Source organism: Canis lupus, chromosome 17 (assembly GCF_011100685.1).
Source record: "Canis lupus familiaris isolate Mischka breed German Shepherd chromosome 17, alternate assembly UU_Cfam_GSD_1.0, whole genome shotgun sequence".
In the NCBI taxonomy this organism is placed as follows: domain Eukaryota; kingdom Metazoa; phylum Chordata; class Mammalia; order Carnivora; family Canidae; genus Canis; species Canis lupus.
The window spans coordinates 59,352,518-59,370,462 of record NC_049238.1 but is presented as its reverse complement, the minus strand read 5'-3'; the positions used below and the strand labels follow the sequence as shown (position 1 = coordinate 59,370,462).

Genomic DNA, 17,945 nt, shown 5'->3' with positions numbered 1-17,945 from the left:
TGTTTGGTTTGGTCCTGTGTGTTCTGGTCATTAGAGGTCTCTAATTCCTGTTACAGGGTGTGGGTTCTCCATGGGATTAGCCAGTAGTATCATCACCCACAGGCTTTTATTGAGCACCTACACTATGCAGGGCATAATACTAAGAGGTAGCGATACAATAAGCTAAGAAGCTCCGTGGTCCCAACTTTAGAAGTTATAGTCTAGTTAAGAAGATGGGGTCTAGGGACGCCTAGGCGGCTCAGTGGTTGAGTATCTGCCTTTGGCTCAAGGCATGATCCTGGGATTGAGTCCCATGTTGGGCTCTCTACATGGAGCCTGCTTCTCCCTCTGCCTTTGTCTCTGCCTCTGTCTCTCTGTGTCTCTCATGAATAAATAAATAAATAAATAAATAAATAAATAAATAAATAAATAAATATTTTTTAAAAAGAATAAATAAATAAAATCTTAAAAAAAAAGAAGATGGGGTCTAATAATTCAAGTAATTCTACGGATTCCACAACACACACCCCACACCAGTTCATAGTTTCTAGTCCTTCCAAAAGGTATGATGCTGCAAGGCAGCACAGGCTGAGTCACAGACAGAACTAAGTGAAATGAGACTGGCAAGGTTTGGTTTGTGGGCTGGCTGTGTTCACATGTTGGGACTCCCCTGGGTGGGAGGGGAAATGATATCACTGTCACCAGCTCTTTCATTTTCCATATCCCAGGGTGAGATAAATAAGATTAAGAAGTAAAAAAGTCTGGCAGCCTGGGTGGCTCAGCGGTTTAGCACCGCCTTCAGCCCAGGGCCTGATCCTGGGGTCCCAGAATTGAGTCCCATGTCGGGCTCCCTGCATGGAGCCTGCTTCTCCCTCTGCCAGTGTCTCTGCCTCTTTCTCTCTCTCTCTCATGAATAAATAAATAAAAACTAAAGAAAAAAAAAGATTAAAAAAAAGAAGAAGAAGTAAAAAAGTCTCTGTCTCCCACGCCTAGCATCTATTCCAAAGCTGAGGAAAGCATTACTGCCTGGCAACACCAAAGAATAGGGGAAAAAGGAGAGAGAAACTGCAGAAATCAAGAATTGTGTTCTTTGGATATTGAGATGATGCCTCCAGGGGGCAGTACCGGGGCAGGGAAAGAGGCTAAGATGGCTCAGTTCTCCTTTCCTTGGTCTGGGGCTCCCCGGTGTTCCCACCATTACTCCTCCCATTTTATTTTTAGCTGCCAGTGGGAGGGGGCAGGATGGGAGGGAAAGTAAAGAAAACAGAAAAGGAGAGGGACAGAGGCACAGAGGACTTCTCATAACGGACAGAGAACAACCAGGCATGGAACTCCCCCTCATCCCTCACCTGCTCTTGCCCGTGGTGTTCCTGACAGGTGAGGGAGGTTGACCTCCATTCCTGCTGGGGAGAAAGGTGTATGGGTTGTTTGGCATTGGGACCTTTTAGGATTAAAATCTTTGGGAGTTAGAGTGAAAAGTTAACACTGATTCTGCACGGTGTGTGTCTGTGTGTTGTGCGTATACGTGTGTGTGTTTGTGTGTATGTGTGTGTGTCTTCATTTTTATGCCCACACAGGAGTGCTTGAGTATTGAGATAGGCAGGGCCTTGTGTCAGACTGGTGTCCAGTTATCTAAAATCTTTATCCTAAGCCCCAGAAGAGTGAGTGGACCAAAAAGAAGGATGTGACCTTCCACGTGGCTAGTCTGATTCTTATTATCCTCCATCCAACTTCTGGAGCTCCTCTGGAGCCTGAGGCATAACTAACTCTGTGGTGAGAACAGTTTATCTAACCAATGAGCTACAGTTGCTGGTCATAGAGCCCTGCCAGTTTCCCGGATGCAAAAAGGCTCACACAGAAAACACCTTTCTGAAAAGGAACATGGTTTAAGACAGCTTATAGCTATTGGTGGTGGGATGTGGGGGGAGGGGTGGGTGTGGCCTGAGGGGAGGTTGTTTGAAAGGAGAGAGCCAGACAAGGAAGAACCATGGGAGGGACCAGAGGCCTGGACGATTTCCTCACTAGTGCCCTGTAATCTTTGTTTCCTAAAATACCAGCTCTGATTTCTTTAAATTCTTTAAATTTTGTTTATTTTTAAGTAAATTCTATGCCCAGCATGGGGCTTGAACTCACGACTCTGAGGTCAAGAATAGTGTGGTTACTGGCTGAGTCAGCCAGGCACCCCATACCAGATCTGATTTTAAAGGGATTGGGGTAGGGTGGGGGGTGAGAATCAGCCAGGACAAGAGTAGGGGGTGTCTTTAGAGTGGGCTGAAAGTTATGGAAGAAGTGCAAGTAAGCGGGGAGCAGTTGGGAGAGTGGATGAGTTAGGAAAGGAGCAGGCTGTGGGGAACTTTGGGGTGATGGGACCCTTGGTAAGGATGGTTGCAAACCATGTGTGTGGGCAGGCGAGTGGCCCCACCCAGTTAATTACCACTGAGGTTTTCAGGGCTGGAATCATGCACAGATCTAGACAGTGGAGAAACAGATTGAGAGTGTGACAGTGACTCTGGGAGTCATGAAGAGACAGACGGGAGACCTTGCCATGCAGTCCCCACTAGCCTCCTCTTGTCCTCTCTGGGGTCCTGTGTTTGGGGGAGAATCTGGAAGGAACAATTGTTCTGGGCTGCAGAAAGGCCCCTCTCCCTCTATGACTCTTGCAGCTTCAGAAGGAGGATGTGTAGGAGGAATGATGTGCAAAAGAGGAACCTGACCCTTCCAGACATATCTGTGAATGAGATTTCAGGGGTGGGAATGGAAACACAGCTGTGACCAGCATGGCAGAGGGCCACAGGTTAGATATCTGGACCCAAACACAGGAAGCAGATCATCCTTGCTTGGAGGCTCTGAGTACAAGGTATTGACAGAGGCCAAGACAACTTGTGAGTAAGAAACAGGGAGATAGACTGAGATCAAGACGTTCCCTTCGTGCTTCTCTCTGGTTGTGCCTCTCCAGTCATTCACTAGCCTCTCTGACTGCTGCCTGCTACTCTTCTGATCCTGCCTCCCAGGTCTGTGCTCCCCCTTTAACCTGGATGTGCATCACCCGCGCCTCTTCCCAGGGCCACCTGAGGCAGAATTTGGATATAGTGTCTTACAACATGTCGGGGGTGGCCGTCGATGGTGAGGAAAGACACCAGAGGGCCATGGGGTTGGGACTGTGGTAGAGATCTTAAAGAGGGTGGCGAGACAGATGGGAATCTAAAGAAATCTGGTCTTTTGGAAGTGGCTGGGGTTCGGGACTTGCTATTCCATGCATTTTCCCTCTGTCCTATCTCAAAGGTCATGTTCACACAAAGTTCATACTCATGTTTTCCTCCCAGGATGCTGGTGGGCGCCCCCTGGGATGGGCCTTCAGGAGACAGAAGGGGGGATGTTTATCGCTGCCCTGTCGGGGGCTCCCACAGTGCTCCATGTGCCAAAGGCCATTTGGGTAAGACGGTGCCTCACTCTTCCACTCCTAGCCCCTAACCTGATATGCTAGGACCTTTGACCCCTCACACCTCACCTTCAACCCCATGTCCCACTACTCTGTCTTTGACTTGATCCTGACCTCATCCTCTTTCCAAATCACCCTAAATTCAAGAACTCCACGTGTGACCCCATGATCTCATTCTCTTCCACCCCCTTCCAACCAGGTGACTATCCACTGGGAAATTCATCTCATCCTGCTGTGAATATGCACCTGGGAATGTCTCTGCTAGAGACAGACAACGATGGGGGATTCATGGTGACTAAGGAAAGGGGTCTCTGAAGGATTTTGGCAGAGAAAAGGGCGGTATGGTGAGGGAGATGGGTCTATGTGGAGTGGTCAAGAAGTTTGAAACCCCCCCCCAAAAAAAAAGTTTGAAACCCTAGAGATAAAGGAGGGGAATCTCGGGGAGGGGTTTCTATGCCCCCCTCCCACGCCTGGGGGCAATATTTCCTCTACCTATCCCCAGGCTTGTGCCCCTCTCTGGTCTCGTGCTTGCGGCTCCTCTGTCTTCAGTTCTGGGATATGTGCCCGCGTAGATGCTTCATTCCGGCCCCAGGGCAGCCTGGCACCCACCGCACAACGTGAGCCAGCACCCAGTGCAGGGGGGGAAAAGATGGGGCAATAGGGTAGATGCTGGGCAGGTGGCCCACACAGCTTTCCTCCTTGTTACTTGATGTGCTGCAAAGGTTCCATGTCTCCTAACAGATTTGAATTCAGACTATTTGCCAGGGCATCAAGACTCCATAAAGTGAAGTCACTCTGTCCCTCCACACACTGTACCTTGGCCATAGCAGTTCCCTCCCCATTCTCCTCTTTGTCATCTATTTTTATACCTCTGTGTCCTTTTATTTAAAGTGTTCTCCATGTAAATGCATCTTCTTATAGTCTCCTCTCCTCAAACATCTTCAGGGCTGCCTCCTTCAATTCCCCACCGTCAGGCTGCCCCTCCTGTTCTCCTACAGCGCGGTGCTCTGTTTTACCTAATACTTAAATTCTTCCTCTTTCTCCTCTTCCTCCCTTCTTCTTCTCCTCCTCCTCCTCTTGTAAGTTGTATGCATGCTCAACCCCTCTTTTATTCATTTCTTCATTTACCCAGGGCCTGGCATACTACCTTCCTTGCATGTTCGGAAGTGCCTAAAAAAAAAAAAAAAAAAAAAAAAAGTGTTTGAATGCCCTCCTGTGACCTTTTCCCTTGCTGTCTTCATGCCCAGTATCCTTCTACACCTCTGTTCCTCATCAGAACACCCCTCCTCCTAGGCTGTCCCACCTACATGGATGTTGTCATCGTCTTGGACGGCTCCAATAGCATCTATCCCTGGTCTGAAGTTCAGACTTTCCTACGAAGACTGGTAGGGAGACTGTTCATTGACCCAGAGCAAGTACAGGTAAGAGATGGCCATTTGGATGGGCTTGGAGAGGGAGACACGGGGAGAGAGGAGGTGAATATAGGTAGTGTCTTCAGTAGTATCCAAGCACCCATCTCCTCACCCTCAGTACACACATGCCAGGTGAGTACACACTTCAATTTCAGGTGGGACTGGTGCAGTATGGGGAAAGCCCTGTGCATGAGTGGTCCCTGGGAGATTTCCGAACCAAGGAAGAAGTGGTGAGGGCAGCAAGGAACCTGAGTCGGCGAGAAGGACGAGAAACAAAGACTGCCCAAGCAATCCTGGTGGCCTGGTGAGGCATTGGGAAGGGGAGCCTGGAAGGCCAGAGCGAGGAGGGCCTAGAAGGCTTAGGGGAGGGTCTGGAGCGCAGGGCGTCCATTCTAAGATGTCTGGCATGCTTTTCTTTGTGCACACTCTGGTGGGTGGGGAAGGCTAAGCCGGCTGTCACTGCATGCCCTTCTCAACACATTCTTCAAACTGTTGATGTCTGTGTCTTTCCATGTTTCTGATTTCGCTATCTCTGTAGACCGAACTCTCTCTCTCTCTCCACTCTCCCTTTGGTCTTGGCCTTCAGGGTCTCCACCACTCACATCCTAGCCCACTTGCCAAAAGTGATTGAAGACTCATCTCTGGGAAGACTCCCTTGTCCTGACCACTCTCCTTGATTTTACATCCTCTGACTGTATGTGTCCTCTCTTCAGTGTGCCGTTTGCTGAATGAATCTGTGAATGAATGGATTTTACACATATTTGCTTTGAGGATATGCTGCTTTATGTGTTCTCTGACATTCAAACATTGCAGCTCTTACCGTGTGCCGGTCCCCATGCCAGACACTGTCAGGGAGATGGTCTGAAAGGCAAGATGCCTGACCTCGGTGAACTGCTGACAGTGGTGTGTGTGTGTGTGTGTGTGTGTGTGTGTGTGTGTCTGCATACATGTGATCACACTTCACTCTTTTTTCTCTCTTCTTAGCACAGAAGGATTCAGTCTGTCCCGTGGTGGCCGACCAGAGGCTGCCAGGCTACTGGTGGTTGTCACGGATGGAGAGTCACACGATGGGGAGGAGCTTCCCGCTGCACTAAAGGCCTGTGAGGCTGGAAGAGTGACCCGCTATGGGATCGCGGTGAGACGCTGCCCTGGATTCAGAAGGATGGAGTGGGGGTGGTGACATTGAGGACAGAGAACTCAAAGAAAATGGACATCAACCACTTCCCAGAGATCAGCTATGCTGCCCCTCCTTCATTTTCATTGGCTGTGTCCTGTGCCAGCCCTAACATCCCACTCCACACAGCTAGCTGACCCCACCTGGCTCTCCTGACCTCAGGTCCTTGGCCACTATCTCCGGAGGCAGCGAGACCCCACTTCCTTCCTGCGGGAAATCCGAATGATTGCCAATGACCCAGATGAGAGATTCTTCTTCAATGTCACAGATGAAGCTGCACTGACTGACATTGTAGACGCCCTGGGAGACCGGATTTTTGGCCTCGAGGGTAACAATGACCCTGGAGAAATGGGGCACAGGGGAAGGGGAGCTGTGGGTGTAGGTGGGGTTCTGTGGGGAGTTCAGTAAGTTGAAGGAAATGTCTTCCCTGATACTGCCTTGATATTTTCTCTTGCTCAAGGGTCCCATGGAGAAAATGAAAGCTCTTTCGGGCTGGAAATGTCTCAGATTGGTTTCTCCACTCATCGGCTGAAGGTTGGACAGACTCTGACCCCACTATGACCTCTCTCAACATTTGACTTCTCCCAACCTGAGACTTGAGACTCGGGCAACTTCAACTCAGGGTTCTTCTAGATTGCTCCTTTAACCGGTGCACATGCTGACCTTCCCATGCCTTTCCAACTGACCCCAGTGTACTCTTAGTGGCCTTCTCACTCCTGGGGTTTTTACTTCTTGTTTCCTGATGTCTTTTCAAGGGACCCCATCTGTTTCTGCCATACAGGATGGGATTCTCTTTGGAATGGTGGGGGCCTACGACTGGGGGGGCTCTGTATTGTGGCTCGAAGAGGGTCACCACCTTTTCCCCCCACGGACAGCCCTGGAAGATGAGTTCCCCCCTGCTTTCCAGAACCATGCAGCCTACTTGGGTGAGTAGCAGAGGGTTGCAGGGGGCTGGGGGACAAGGAGGAAATGTTTCACCCGTGCGGGGGTATGAGCAGTTTCTCACTAATCTGCTGCTCTCCTTGGAACCTCCTCCTGTGCCTTTGGCGAACCCTCCTACTCTGACCCCATCTGCTTTCCCTTTCGCCCTTGATTCCCTGCCCACCTCTAGGTTACTCTGTTTCCTCCATGCTTTTGCGGGGTGGACGCCGCCTCTTTCTCTCAGGGGCTCCTCGGTTTAGACACAGAGGAAAGGTCATCGCCTTCCAGCTTAAGAAAGATGGGGCTGTGAGGGTTGCCCAGAGCCTCCAGGGGGAGCAGGTAGGACATCCAAGGAAGGGTGGGACCCTCGGATCCTGAGGGACCTTCAGGCTGTGGGGAGGAAAGGGAAGGGTCAAGAGAGGAGCCCAAAAAGTCTTTGCTGAACTCTGGTTGGCAGAATCTGCAAAGGGTGTGAGGACCAGACTAGCAGGCTGGTAGATGCTTCTCATTTGTCCATAATCACCTTGTGTCTTTTCTCTGGGGTCACCACTCTCCACCATTCCCCAGATTGGTTCCTACTTTGGCAGTGAGCTCTGCCCATTGGATACAGATGGGGATGGAACAACCAATGTCTTACTTGTGGCTGCTCCCATGTTCCTGGGACCCCAGAATAAGGAGACGGGGCGTGTTTATGTGTATCTGGTGGGGCAGGTGAGACTTGCTGGGATCCCCTTGAACTTGTCTTGGGGGAGTGGAGGAAAGAAGGGAAAGAAGGCGCCTCCATTCACGGGCTCACTGACAGCTTGGGACTATCAAGCCAGCATCTTCTGTCTTCTTCTCCCTCCACCAGCAGTCCTTGCTGACACTCCAGGGCACGCTTCAGCCAGAACCCCCCCAGGATGCTCGGTTTGGCTTTGCCATGGGTGCCATTCCTGATCTGAACCAAGATGGTTTTGCTGATGTGGCTGTGGGGGCGCCCCTGGAGGATGGGCATCACGGAGCCCTGTACCTATATCATGGCACCCAGAGTGGAATCAGGCCCCGTCCTGCCCAGGTCAGGAGTGTCCAGATAAAGCAGTGACATGGGTGGGAGGAAGGGAAGTGGGAGGAGTGGAGGGCATGCTCCTTGCTCCTCCATGTTTCCCTGACCTTGAGACACAAACTGGACAAGTGCTTTTTTATCAGTAGTCAAAAAGCTGAGGTGGTACAGTAGGATACAGGCTGCTGTATTAGAGACTCCTGAACACAAGCTAATTTCTCTTATTCCTTCTTATTCTTATTCTTTATTGTGTGCCTGGTGGGTGGCCTGGGTCACCAGGCATGAGAGTCCCTGCTCAGTCTCCCCTCTCTTCCTCTCAGAGGATTGCTGCCATCTCCATGCCACAGGCCCTCAGCTACTTTGGCCGTAGTGTGGATGGCCGGCTGGATCTGGATGGAGATGACCTGGTAGATGTGGCTGTGGGTGCCCAAGGGGCAGCTGTCCTGCTCAGGTGAGAGGTCCCAGCTCTGGAGACTGAACAGCGTGGCGTGGCCGTTAAAAGCAAGGGCTTGGGAGTCAGACTTGGATTTGTATTTCTTGAACAACTTGTTCTGTTCCTCCATTTCCTAGTTCTTTTTGTTTTGTTTTAAAGATTTTATTTCTTTATTCATGAGAGAGAGAGAGAGAGAGAGAGAGAGGCAGAGGGAGAAGCAGGCTCCATGCAGGGAGCCTGATGTGGGACTTGATCCCAGGACCCCAGGATCACACCCTGAGCCAAAAGCAGCCGACCAATCTCTGAGCCACCCAGCCGTCCCCATTTCCTAGTTTTTAAAGTGGGAATGATCGTAGGGCCTACCTCATAGGCTTGTTGTGAGGATCCAATGCCACATTCGGGTAAAGATCTTGACACAGTGCCTAGCACATGGCAAGTATTTCTTCAATGTCAGCTATTATCTTCCCACTGGAAGGTTCAGGGGAGGGTGACACATATACATCTAGCCCCTTGTTCTTTTCTTTGACCTCTGGGAGGCCAACACTGGGGATTGCCTTTTTCACAGGGCTTTCCTCTTACTGCTAGGATTTCTTTCCCACCCTGCTTCCAGCTCCCGGCCCATTGTGCACCTGGGCCCCTCCCTGGAGGTGACCCCACCAGCCATCAGTGTGGTTCAGAAGAACTGCAGCCGGCGAGGCCAAGAGGCAGCCTGCCTTTCTGCGGCCCTTTGCTTCCAAGTGACCTCTCGCACTCCTGGCCGCTGGAATCGCCGATTCTGTGAGTGGCAGGAGCGTCCTAAGCAACTCTCAGCCCCACCTGCCTTGGTCTCTGCCTGCCCCCCTTCACTGTCGTTCCTGCCTGCCCTGTCCAGATTTGCGGTTTACAGCATCACTAGATGAGTGGACGGCAGGGGCGCGGGCTGTGTTTGATGGCTCTGGCCAGAGGCTGTCCCCTCGGAGGCTCCAGCTCAGCGTAGGGAATGTCACCTGTGAGCAGCTGCGCTTCCATGTGCTGGTGAGGAGGGGCAGTAAGTGCTTCTCATCAGGGCCTGGGAGGAAGGAGAGGACTGATGGGAGGAGGAATTCTGGCTATATTGGCAAGAAAGCCAGGAAGTTCAGCCTCTGGAAGCAGGCTGATCTGGGTTTGAAGCCTAGCTCCACTGGTCTACTTCAAGTCACACAACCTTCAAACTTCAGGTTCCTTGCCTGACAGGAGGAGACACTAATAACACCTATACTGTGGGAGTAGAATTAAATGTAATAGTATTGATAAACCCTTAGGACAGTACCCAGCACAGGCAAGGTGCTGGGTAAATGATCACTATAACAATCACATTCTTCATGGGGCCTGGGCTGTACCCCTAACCCTGGCTCCCCATGATCCTTGACTCTGGTTTTCCTCAGGATACCTCAGATTACCTCCGGCCACTGGCCTTGACTGTGACCTTTGCATTGGACAACACCACGAAGCCAGGGCCTGTGCTGGATGAGGGCTCACCCACCTCCATACAAAAGCTGGTCAGTGGTGCCAAGCCCAGCCCTGTCTCTCAGTCCCGATGCTGCCCTTCTCAGTGACTTCAAGAGGCGTGGAGGGTGGAGACCTGATATTGTGGCAAAATCTGATCTGGGCACCCGCTCTTCTCTTTTCACTTTTCCCCTAATTCCATTTCTTTCTCCTTGCCTTCCTACCAGGCCTTAGCCCCTTCTTTCCCCTCTAGGTCCCCTTCTCAAAGGACTGTGGCCCTGACAATGAATGCATCACAGACCTGGTGCTTCAAGCCAGTGTAGACATCAGAGGCTCTAGGTAGGACAGACATGAACTGGCCAAACTGGGGTGACCTGAAGCAGACTGGAAGGAGCTTGCAGGGAGCTGGAGGGTTGTGTGTTGCCCAGGAAAGCAGAAGTGATGTTTTGGGCAGTTTTTCAACTCGTGGGCTCTCCCCTTATCCACCACTCCTAGGAGGGACCCATTCGTGGTTCGAGGAGGTCGGCAGAAAGTGCTGGTGTCAGCAACTCTGGAGAACAGGAAGGAAAATGCCTACAACACTAGCCTGAGTCTCAGCTTCTCCAGAAACCTCCATCTGGCCAGTTTCACGTCTCAGGTACCTGGATGGAGGGTGGTTTAGGAGGAGTCAGAGCCAAAGGAAGGAGAAGACAGGGGTATGGGCCTGGGCTGTGAAGGCCCAGAGGGAAGCTCAGTGTTCAGAGGCTGCAGGTGGGAGAGCACTTGCAGCCTCAGCTTCAGCCCCATCCCCCTTCCTCTGCTCTTAGAGGGACAGCCCAGTGAAGGTGGAGTGTGCAGCCCCTTCCCCTCATGTCCGGCTCTGCAGTGTGGCTCACCCTGTCTTTCGGACTGGAGCCAAGGTGAATGGGGGCCCAGAATGAGAAAGAGGCTCTGAGAGAGCAGGTGCTGGAGTCTGTGGGGCCTGGGAGTTTAGGGAAGGAGGTACACAAGGGCTCTTGTTCTTCTACTGGCCTCATGAATAGGAATATACCATGACCCCATATGATCCCAGGTGACCTTCCTGCTGGAGTTTGAGTTTAGCTGCTCCTCCCTCCTGAGCCAGGTCCTTGTGAGGCTGACTGCTTCAAGGTGAGAACAAAGGAAACTTCCTCCCAGGCCTCTCCTGTTGGGTCTTGTGGGGGAAGGGGTGTCTGAGAGGGGACTAGGATGTGAGCCTCTCCCCCTAACCCTACAGCAATAGCCTGGAGAAAAACGGGACCCTTCAAGATAACACAGCCCAGATCTCAGCCTACATTCAATATGAGCCCCACCTCCTGTTCTCCAGGTATGGCTCAGCTCCCCACTATGACCCCATTCTGACCCCAGGCTCATAATCTATGTTTCCTCCCTTTCCTTCCATGTGTTTCAGTGTTTCCCCCAAAACTCTTGGGCTGCTCCATCTTTTTACTGTGAGTCCCACTCAAGTTGAAACTTTTAAACATCTTACTTTCCTAGGTATAGGTATACCTATGCATCCTAGGTATAGGGCTTTGCTCAAGGCCCTGGGGAGGGAAGCTGGGGTGGGGAGAATGTATTGTGATCATAAAGTTTGTACCAAGTCTACGTCATGTCCCATTTCGATCTTCTTTATGTACACCCATCTCTTTATCCATGTGCTGGCTCTGCCTTCCCTGAATCCGTGTCTGTGTGCTGATCATGTGCCCCTGTGTCTGTGTCATGGCTGTGACCATGTACCTCCTGACTTGGTGTCCACGCAGTGAGTCCACTCTGCACCGCTATGAGGTTCACCCATATGGGACCCTCCCAGTGGGTCCCGAATTCAAAACCACTCTTAGGGTGAGAAGCTGGAGGGGCTTTGGCATGAGCAGGGGGAGGGGGAGGAGGAGGAGTCCTGAGCAAAGGAGGGGAGTCTCTCTCAGATTTCCAGTGGCATCTAGAGTAAAGGGACAGAAGAGGAAGGATCTTCTATCTCCCACTTCTTCCCATTTCCAATCCTCCTCTCAGGTTCAGAACCTTGGCTGCTATGTGGTCAGTGGCCTCATCATCTCAGCCTTCCTTCCAGCTGTAGCCCATGGGGGCAACTACTTCCTGTCATTGTCTCAAGTCGTCACTAACAATGTGAGTCTGGGCTAAGGGTGGATGGATCCCTGCCATCTCTATCTGGTGAACTTACCTAACCTCCCATCTGCTGGGTCACCGCTCTCAGGGCTTCTTCCTCTGGAAGACCTTTCTTTAACACATGTGGCTTGTTTGAGGAGAAAGAAAGGGATTCCCAGGGAAGAACCACAGAATGTGGGAGTATGTTCCTGCTCAGCCTGGAATGGCTGGCCTCTTGCCATCAAGAGGGTCTCTCACATTGCATCTCCCTCTAGGCAAGCTGCACAGTACAGAACCTGACCGAGCCTCCACAGCCCCCTGTGCACCCAGAGGAGTTTCAGTACATGAACAGACTGGTATGAGTCACAAGAAGGTGAAGAAGATGTCCAGAGTGGGAATGCAGAGGGGAGCAGTAAACTTCAGAGCCTTGGGGCAGGGAATAGAACTTGGGGTGGGGAATAGACGATTTTTCCACTCCAAGATCCTGATCTGTCTCTCTCTTCTGGCAGAATGGGAGCAACACTCGGTGTCAGGTCGTGAGGTGCCATCTTGGGCGACTGGCAAAGGGGACCGAGGTCTCTGTTGGACTATTGAGACTGGTTCACAATGAATTTTTCCGGAGGGTAAATCTTTTCTTTTCTTTTTTTTTCTTTTAAAATCTTTTATTCTACTACCATCTTTCCACTCCTACCTGAAACTTCATAGGCTTTGGAATAGACTCATGTTCAAGTTCTAGCTTTGCCTCCTACTATCTGTTGGACCTTGAACAAGTTATTTTATCTCTCTCTGATTCTTTCTCTTCATCTCTAAAATGGGGAATATAATACCTACTTCATGGAGTTGTAAAGAATAAATGAATAAGGAGATGGATTCATTAAAGGTAGTTATTATCCTTGTATTTTCTTCTGTTTATCATCCCTTGGTGCTATGGCAATAACCAACATTTATAGGATATCTAAATCCAACAGTTAATAATCTATCACATGCCTACTATATAAACGGACCTGTATTAGGTAGATACTGAGGAGAATGTCCCCAACACTTAGCACCATGCCTAACTCATTATGGTGACTCAATGCATTTCTCTTAAACAAGTAAATAAATAGTTGATATTATATGCATGATAAGTATTGGAGGGTAATGGGAGGCAAGATTGTAGAGCTAAAGGGATCTAGGTTATGAAAGTTCTCCAAAGCTAGGGAGATGAAATTAAACTTAAATATGATAGGCAGTCAGCAGTCAGTGTGACTTTCTGAGCAGGGAAATGACATCTTAATTATAACAGCTATTTCTCACTAGGGGCTATTTACTTTGAATAGCACAAGATCCCTGGGATGTAGGTATATTTTATGGGAAAGTCTGAGATACCATCCTTCTCTAAGTCTGGTTCTCTCTTTATCTCTCCTCAGTATCCTTTTTCATTCATTTATCTACTTTCTCAATAAAGCTTTCTTGAGGAACTCATGTGTACTTGGTACTGTGCTAGGCACCGGGCACTAGAAACACATACATTTGTAAGACACAGCTCTTGACCTCAAGGACCTTATAGTCCAGTGGTAAAAGAGAAGTAAACAGAATAATAAGACCTAATCCAGGGTGATGAGGGTTAGGAGGAAACATTTCTCTAATTTCCAGAGTGGATGACATCTAAATTTCAACCTAAAGGAAGGGTAGGGGCTAGCCAAAGAAAGGGGAGTTAAATAATACCACGTAGAGCAAACAGCACATATGAAGGGCCAGAGACTTTCCATCTATCACCCTTCCTCTCTTTCTCCATTGGTCTCCAACCTTTTCTTCTGGTCTGGAAGATGTTGTAAATTGTACCTACCAGCCTCATCTTTGCTGTTGGGGTTCTAAGACCATATCACCTGATGATGGCTCACTTTAAATGTCTTCCAATCCACTTGTTCCACAGGCCAAATTCAAGTCTCTGACGGTGGTCAGCACCTTTGAGCTGGGAGCTAAGGAGGGCAGTGTCCTACGGCTGCCTGAAGCCTCTCGTTGGAGTGAGGTGGGATAGGAGCCTGAGTTTGAGAGCAGTGGAAAGAGTGAGGGTGGGATTTGGGCAAGGGCACCTGGAGGCCTTTTCAGAAGCCAGGCCTCCTCATTAGGCAGCAGCTGGGGAGTTGGAAGTGATAAATCAGGATGCTTGGGTCTGACTGCCTTATTCCTGCCTCAGTTTCTTTCTTTTATTCTTCTATGTCACCCCAATAATGGGAAGTGAGGCTAGCTGGGACAAAGGGTACAAGTACCAAACAGCTCTCCTCCCCACACAGAGCCTGCTGGAGGTGATTCAGACCCGCCCTGTCCTCATCTCCCTATGGATCCTTATTGGCAGTGTCCTGGGAGGGCTTCTCCTACTTGCTCTCCTTGTCTTCTGTCTTTGGAAGGTAAGCACTGCTTTGGTGGGAAATATGGGGCATGGTGCCCATGAGTTTAGGGCTCCTTGATTAGACCTGGGGGAACTGGATTTGTGCTGGCCAGCTAAGTAGGCTGTGGGTGTCCTGCCTGGATCTCTTTCACTCTAGTCTACAAATGTTGGTTGGATTAATCTAAGCCAAATAAAATAAACTAGAATCTCATTTTTGGAAGCAGAAGAAAAGTGAAGATTTCAGATATGTCTGAGGGCTGTTGGCAAGGTCCCCAGGCAGGACATTTGGCGATGACTCTTATCTCTTCCTCTACAGCTTGGCTTCTTTACCCGTAAGAAAATCCCTGAGGAAGAAAAAAGAGAAGGGAAATTGGAGCAATGAATGTAGAATAACGCCCTAGAAAGTCCTCCTTGGCAGCTTCTCCAAAAGACTTGCATAAGAGCCAAGGTTTGGGGGCTCAGATGGACAAGAAGAAGCCTTTAGACTGTCTCCCCAGACCTACAGCCTGACTTGACTTTTGAGTCATGAGGATGCTGCTGGAAGAGATGAGGCCTTACCTCAGACGAGAAAGGGTGTCACCAAAACCAGAAACACTTTCACCCTGTACTTCCCGCTTCGTGATCCCAGTTCTACAGCCAACCCTGGGGCCTTGGTTTGGGGCCCCTTTTTCCTTAGCCCCAGGAACCAAGATTTTTTTTTGCCACAGCTCCCTGACTCCTTTTAGAATCCCCCTCCATCCTCCCTCAAGTTTGGAAAGGATGAGGACTATCTTCCTCCATTCCCGGAGTCTCACCTTCCTGCCTGCTCCATACTCCACAGAGGGAGCTGACGTTGGCTTCAGAAAGTAAAGTCAACATCTGCTGCTTTCCTGTGGAGTCTGGTGATTCAGAGAGCCGGATGGGGAGAGTCAACAGGAAAAAAGGAGGGAGGAGGAAAAGCCACAAGAGACATTCTGTACAATTCCAAGGAACAGAGAAGCTTTTAGACGGGCAACCGCCATCCCCCTGAAACCTGAGACTTCATGGTGCACTAGCCCGCCCTCAGGTGCCTGTGAAACTGAGCTGCCCCGGGGCCTGCTGGGCATGGGTTTCCCAACTCTCAGCTATCCCTGGGAGCACAGCCAGGGTTGAGTGCCTGATTCTCCGGAGCCAGGGGCCCCCAGGTGGCTAGAGCTGGAGTAGCAGAGAAAAGTCCCAGGGTTTTGGTCCTGGCCATGGAGAGTTGAATAGCTGTGGGCAGTGTTTTCTCCTCTCTCAGCGGGCCTCACCTACTCATGAGCCCTCTTTGGGGCCACCTTTTAGAAACAAGAGAGAAGGGAGATGACTTCTTGATAGTTGGAAACCCTTTCACCGGCTTTGGGAAGCAGCAGTTCCATGGAATCTAAACTAGTCAGGTCCACATTAATGAAGAAGCCAAAGTAGGTGGAAGGAGGTCTCTGGGGAGTAAGCCCTCACTCACTTAGCATGGGTTGTGTGGCTCTAGGAAAATGTTTCTGGGGCAACAGTAGGCATTCCTTGTAGGGCTTCTCTGGTGGAATGAGTTTGGCAGCCTTGCCTGATATTTACTGGAAATTCCCAATTTCTATCTCTGGGTCACCTCACCACCTCTCCTCCCGTTTTGTGGTCATGGCCAGTAGTAGAGAGAATTAGATTTTCACCAACAACTGGGTAACTTACATTTCTTTGTAATCAAGACTTTGGACACCAAGGTCTATTATTGGTCTCTAAGGCTTGGCTCTGACGGCCATTTGAAGAATCAGTACCAGTTTTGAGCTGAGAAGAGAGGAGGCCTGACTGGGCAATTGACTGGCAGCCACAGAACTTGTTCTCCAGGGCTGCTCTTGAGGCCTGGCCACAATGTTTATCTTGGCATGTCTCTGGCCTTTTGCACAGGACTTTGTCTCTGTTTCCTAGCAGGGTGGACAGGTATATCAGTTGGTCAGAACAAAAAGTTCAGTGTCAAATGATTTCTGATTCTCTTTGAGTTCCCAAGGATATGGATGGCTCAAGGAATGGTGAGAGGGAAATTCTTGGACCACCTGAGACCTTATACAGTTGAGTTTCTGGAAGGCAAAGTCATAAAATAATTGAAATGTTTTCTGTGATTCTCCCACTGGAGATGTATTCTAGCCTGCAATCCTCATCTACCTAAGTGACTACAGAGTTGTAGGCCTAGATTGAAACCCCAGGTCTGCCATTTATTAGCTGTGCGGCCTTGGACAAGTCATAATTACCCTGAGGCTCGGGTTTAAATCTCAGCTATACCACTTAAAACCTGTTTGACCTTGGACAGATTTAACTTCTTTAAGTCTTGGCTTTCTTGACTTTAAACTTCCTAGGGTTGTGAGGGCCAAAGGAGATAAGTAAAGTAAGCATATACTAAGTACTCAATAAAGGATAACTGTTGTTATAAAAATATTTTATTATAAAATAATTTACCTTGCTGTGTATTGTGAGGGTTAAGTCAGAATGTATATCGAAGCACTAAGTGGTGCCCCTAATCTAGTGACCCACTCCTACTTCATACAAGTCCTGAAGATTTGTTTTGCCTATGTGCTATTGTCTCCTGCCACTAAATCTTTTTTTTAAATTTAAGTTCAATTAACGTATAGTGTATTATTAGTTTCAGAAGTAGAGTTCAGTGATTCATCAGTCTTACACAATAGCCAGTGCTCCTTAAGTCATGTCCCGCCATTAAATCTCATCCTACGCCTCATTCCCTTTGAAGCCCTCATGCCCACTAAGGAGATAATTAGAAGTTTCCAATGGTAGAAATCAAATATCTTTGATTTTTTTTAGACATCTAGTATTCTTCTAGTACTTTCAAGGAACATGTGTGCTTAAGACCATTTCTTTCCCTCTTTGTCTAACTCCAAAAATGGTGGCTGGTCTGGCCAATAGGCAGGGACGACATTCTGTGGCACGCTGGTGAGTTTTTTGTAGTAGGGGGAGTCTATAGTGACCCTTAGTGCACTTCATATAGGCTATCGCTTGATCAACCTTTATGGAGCATGTTTTCTGAGGCTGGAACAGAGGCCATGGTTATATGGACAGATCTCCCTCTTTATTCCCAGTCAGCACCAAAAGGGAGATGCATCTCTTTGAGGACTGGTTCATTTAATTCTCTATCCATTTAATTAAAAGAACATTTTAAGTATTTTTCCCCACCTAAAGATCCTGTTCTTCTCTATCCTTCAGCTCCAGAGTGGGACTTTCTCTAACCCAACCTATTCTTAAACAAGCCTCTGAAGCAGAGCCAGTTTGAGAAGCCACTGTAGAAACAGCAGGGTCTCCTCAGACACAGGAGTATGCCTTCCTTTCTTCTCGTTGCTTCTTCATTCCCTCCTTCATCTTTAGTTCATTCACTCACCAGACATTAAGCAGCTAATATGTGCCAGGCAATGAGAACAATATAAAATACAACTCCTACCATCAAAGAGCCTCGTCTAGTAGGAAAAACAAACTTGGAAAAAAATAATGGCAAATACAGAAAGGTGGTTGACATACAACATAGCATAGTATTAGAAGTGTGTCACTCACAAGAGACACACTTTTTTTGGGGGGGTGGCAGAGATGTAAGAGAAATCTTTTTTTTTTAAGATTTTATTTATTTATT

General features: G+C 49.2%; 1 protein-coding gene across 6 annotated transcripts; it reads left to right on the top strand.

Moving 5' to 3' along the window:
• Nucleotides 1–921: 921 nt before the first annotated feature.
• Nucleotides 922–17,496, top strand: ITGA10 (integrin subunit alpha 10). 6 transcript variants are annotated; one of them, XM_038562034.1, is made up of 30 exons: nt 923–1,356; nt 2,991–3,102; nt 3,303–3,412; nt 3,618–3,718; nt 3,921–4,035; nt 4,712–4,839; nt 4,986–5,134; nt 5,815–5,965; nt 6,167–6,332; nt 6,465–6,538; nt 6,786–6,930; nt 7,116–7,264; nt 7,493–7,636; nt 7,779–7,979; nt 8,285–8,415; nt 9,008–9,174; nt 9,269–9,411; nt 9,801–9,914; nt 10,115–10,200; nt 10,357–10,498; nt 10,668–10,760; nt 10,913–10,989; nt 11,096–11,185; nt 11,619–11,697; nt 11,866–11,979; nt 12,234–12,314; nt 12,468–12,581; nt 13,874–13,969; nt 14,235–14,348; nt 14,646–17,496. In XM_038562034.1, exons 1-30 carry the CDS (start codon nt 1,305–1,307, stop codon nt 14,709–14,711), a joined length of 3,504 nt encoding a protein of 1,167 aa, XP_038417962.1. In that variant the 5' UTR covers nt 923–1,304; the 3' UTR covers nt 14,712–17,496. The 6 variants fall into 6 exon arrangements, 5 of the variants coding, with proteins under 5 accessions (XP_038417964.1, XP_038417962.1, XP_038417961.1 ...); XM_038562033.1 differs by having other exon boundaries at nt 924–1,356; nt 7,776–7,979; XM_038562035.1 differs by having other exon boundaries at nt 925–1,356; nt 3,618–3,709; nt 7,776–7,979.
• Nucleotides 17,497–17,945: the final 449 nt, after the last annotated feature.

Excerpts from the sequence above, each read along its gene's own strand:
- ITGA10 (XM_038562033.1), top strand. The coding sequence starts at position 1,305 with ATGGAACTCCCCCTCATCCCTCACCTGCTCTTGCCCGTGGTGTTCCTG. Across the intron at positions 3,413-3,617 it reads ATGTGCCAAAGGCCATTTGG|GTGACTATCCACTGGGAAAT; the intron begins GTAAGACGGTGC and ends CCTTCCAACCAG. Across the intron at positions 7,637-7,775 it reads ATGTGTATCTGGTGGGGCAG|CAGTCCTTGCTGACACTCCA; the intron begins GTGAGACTTGCT and ends TCCCTCCACCAG.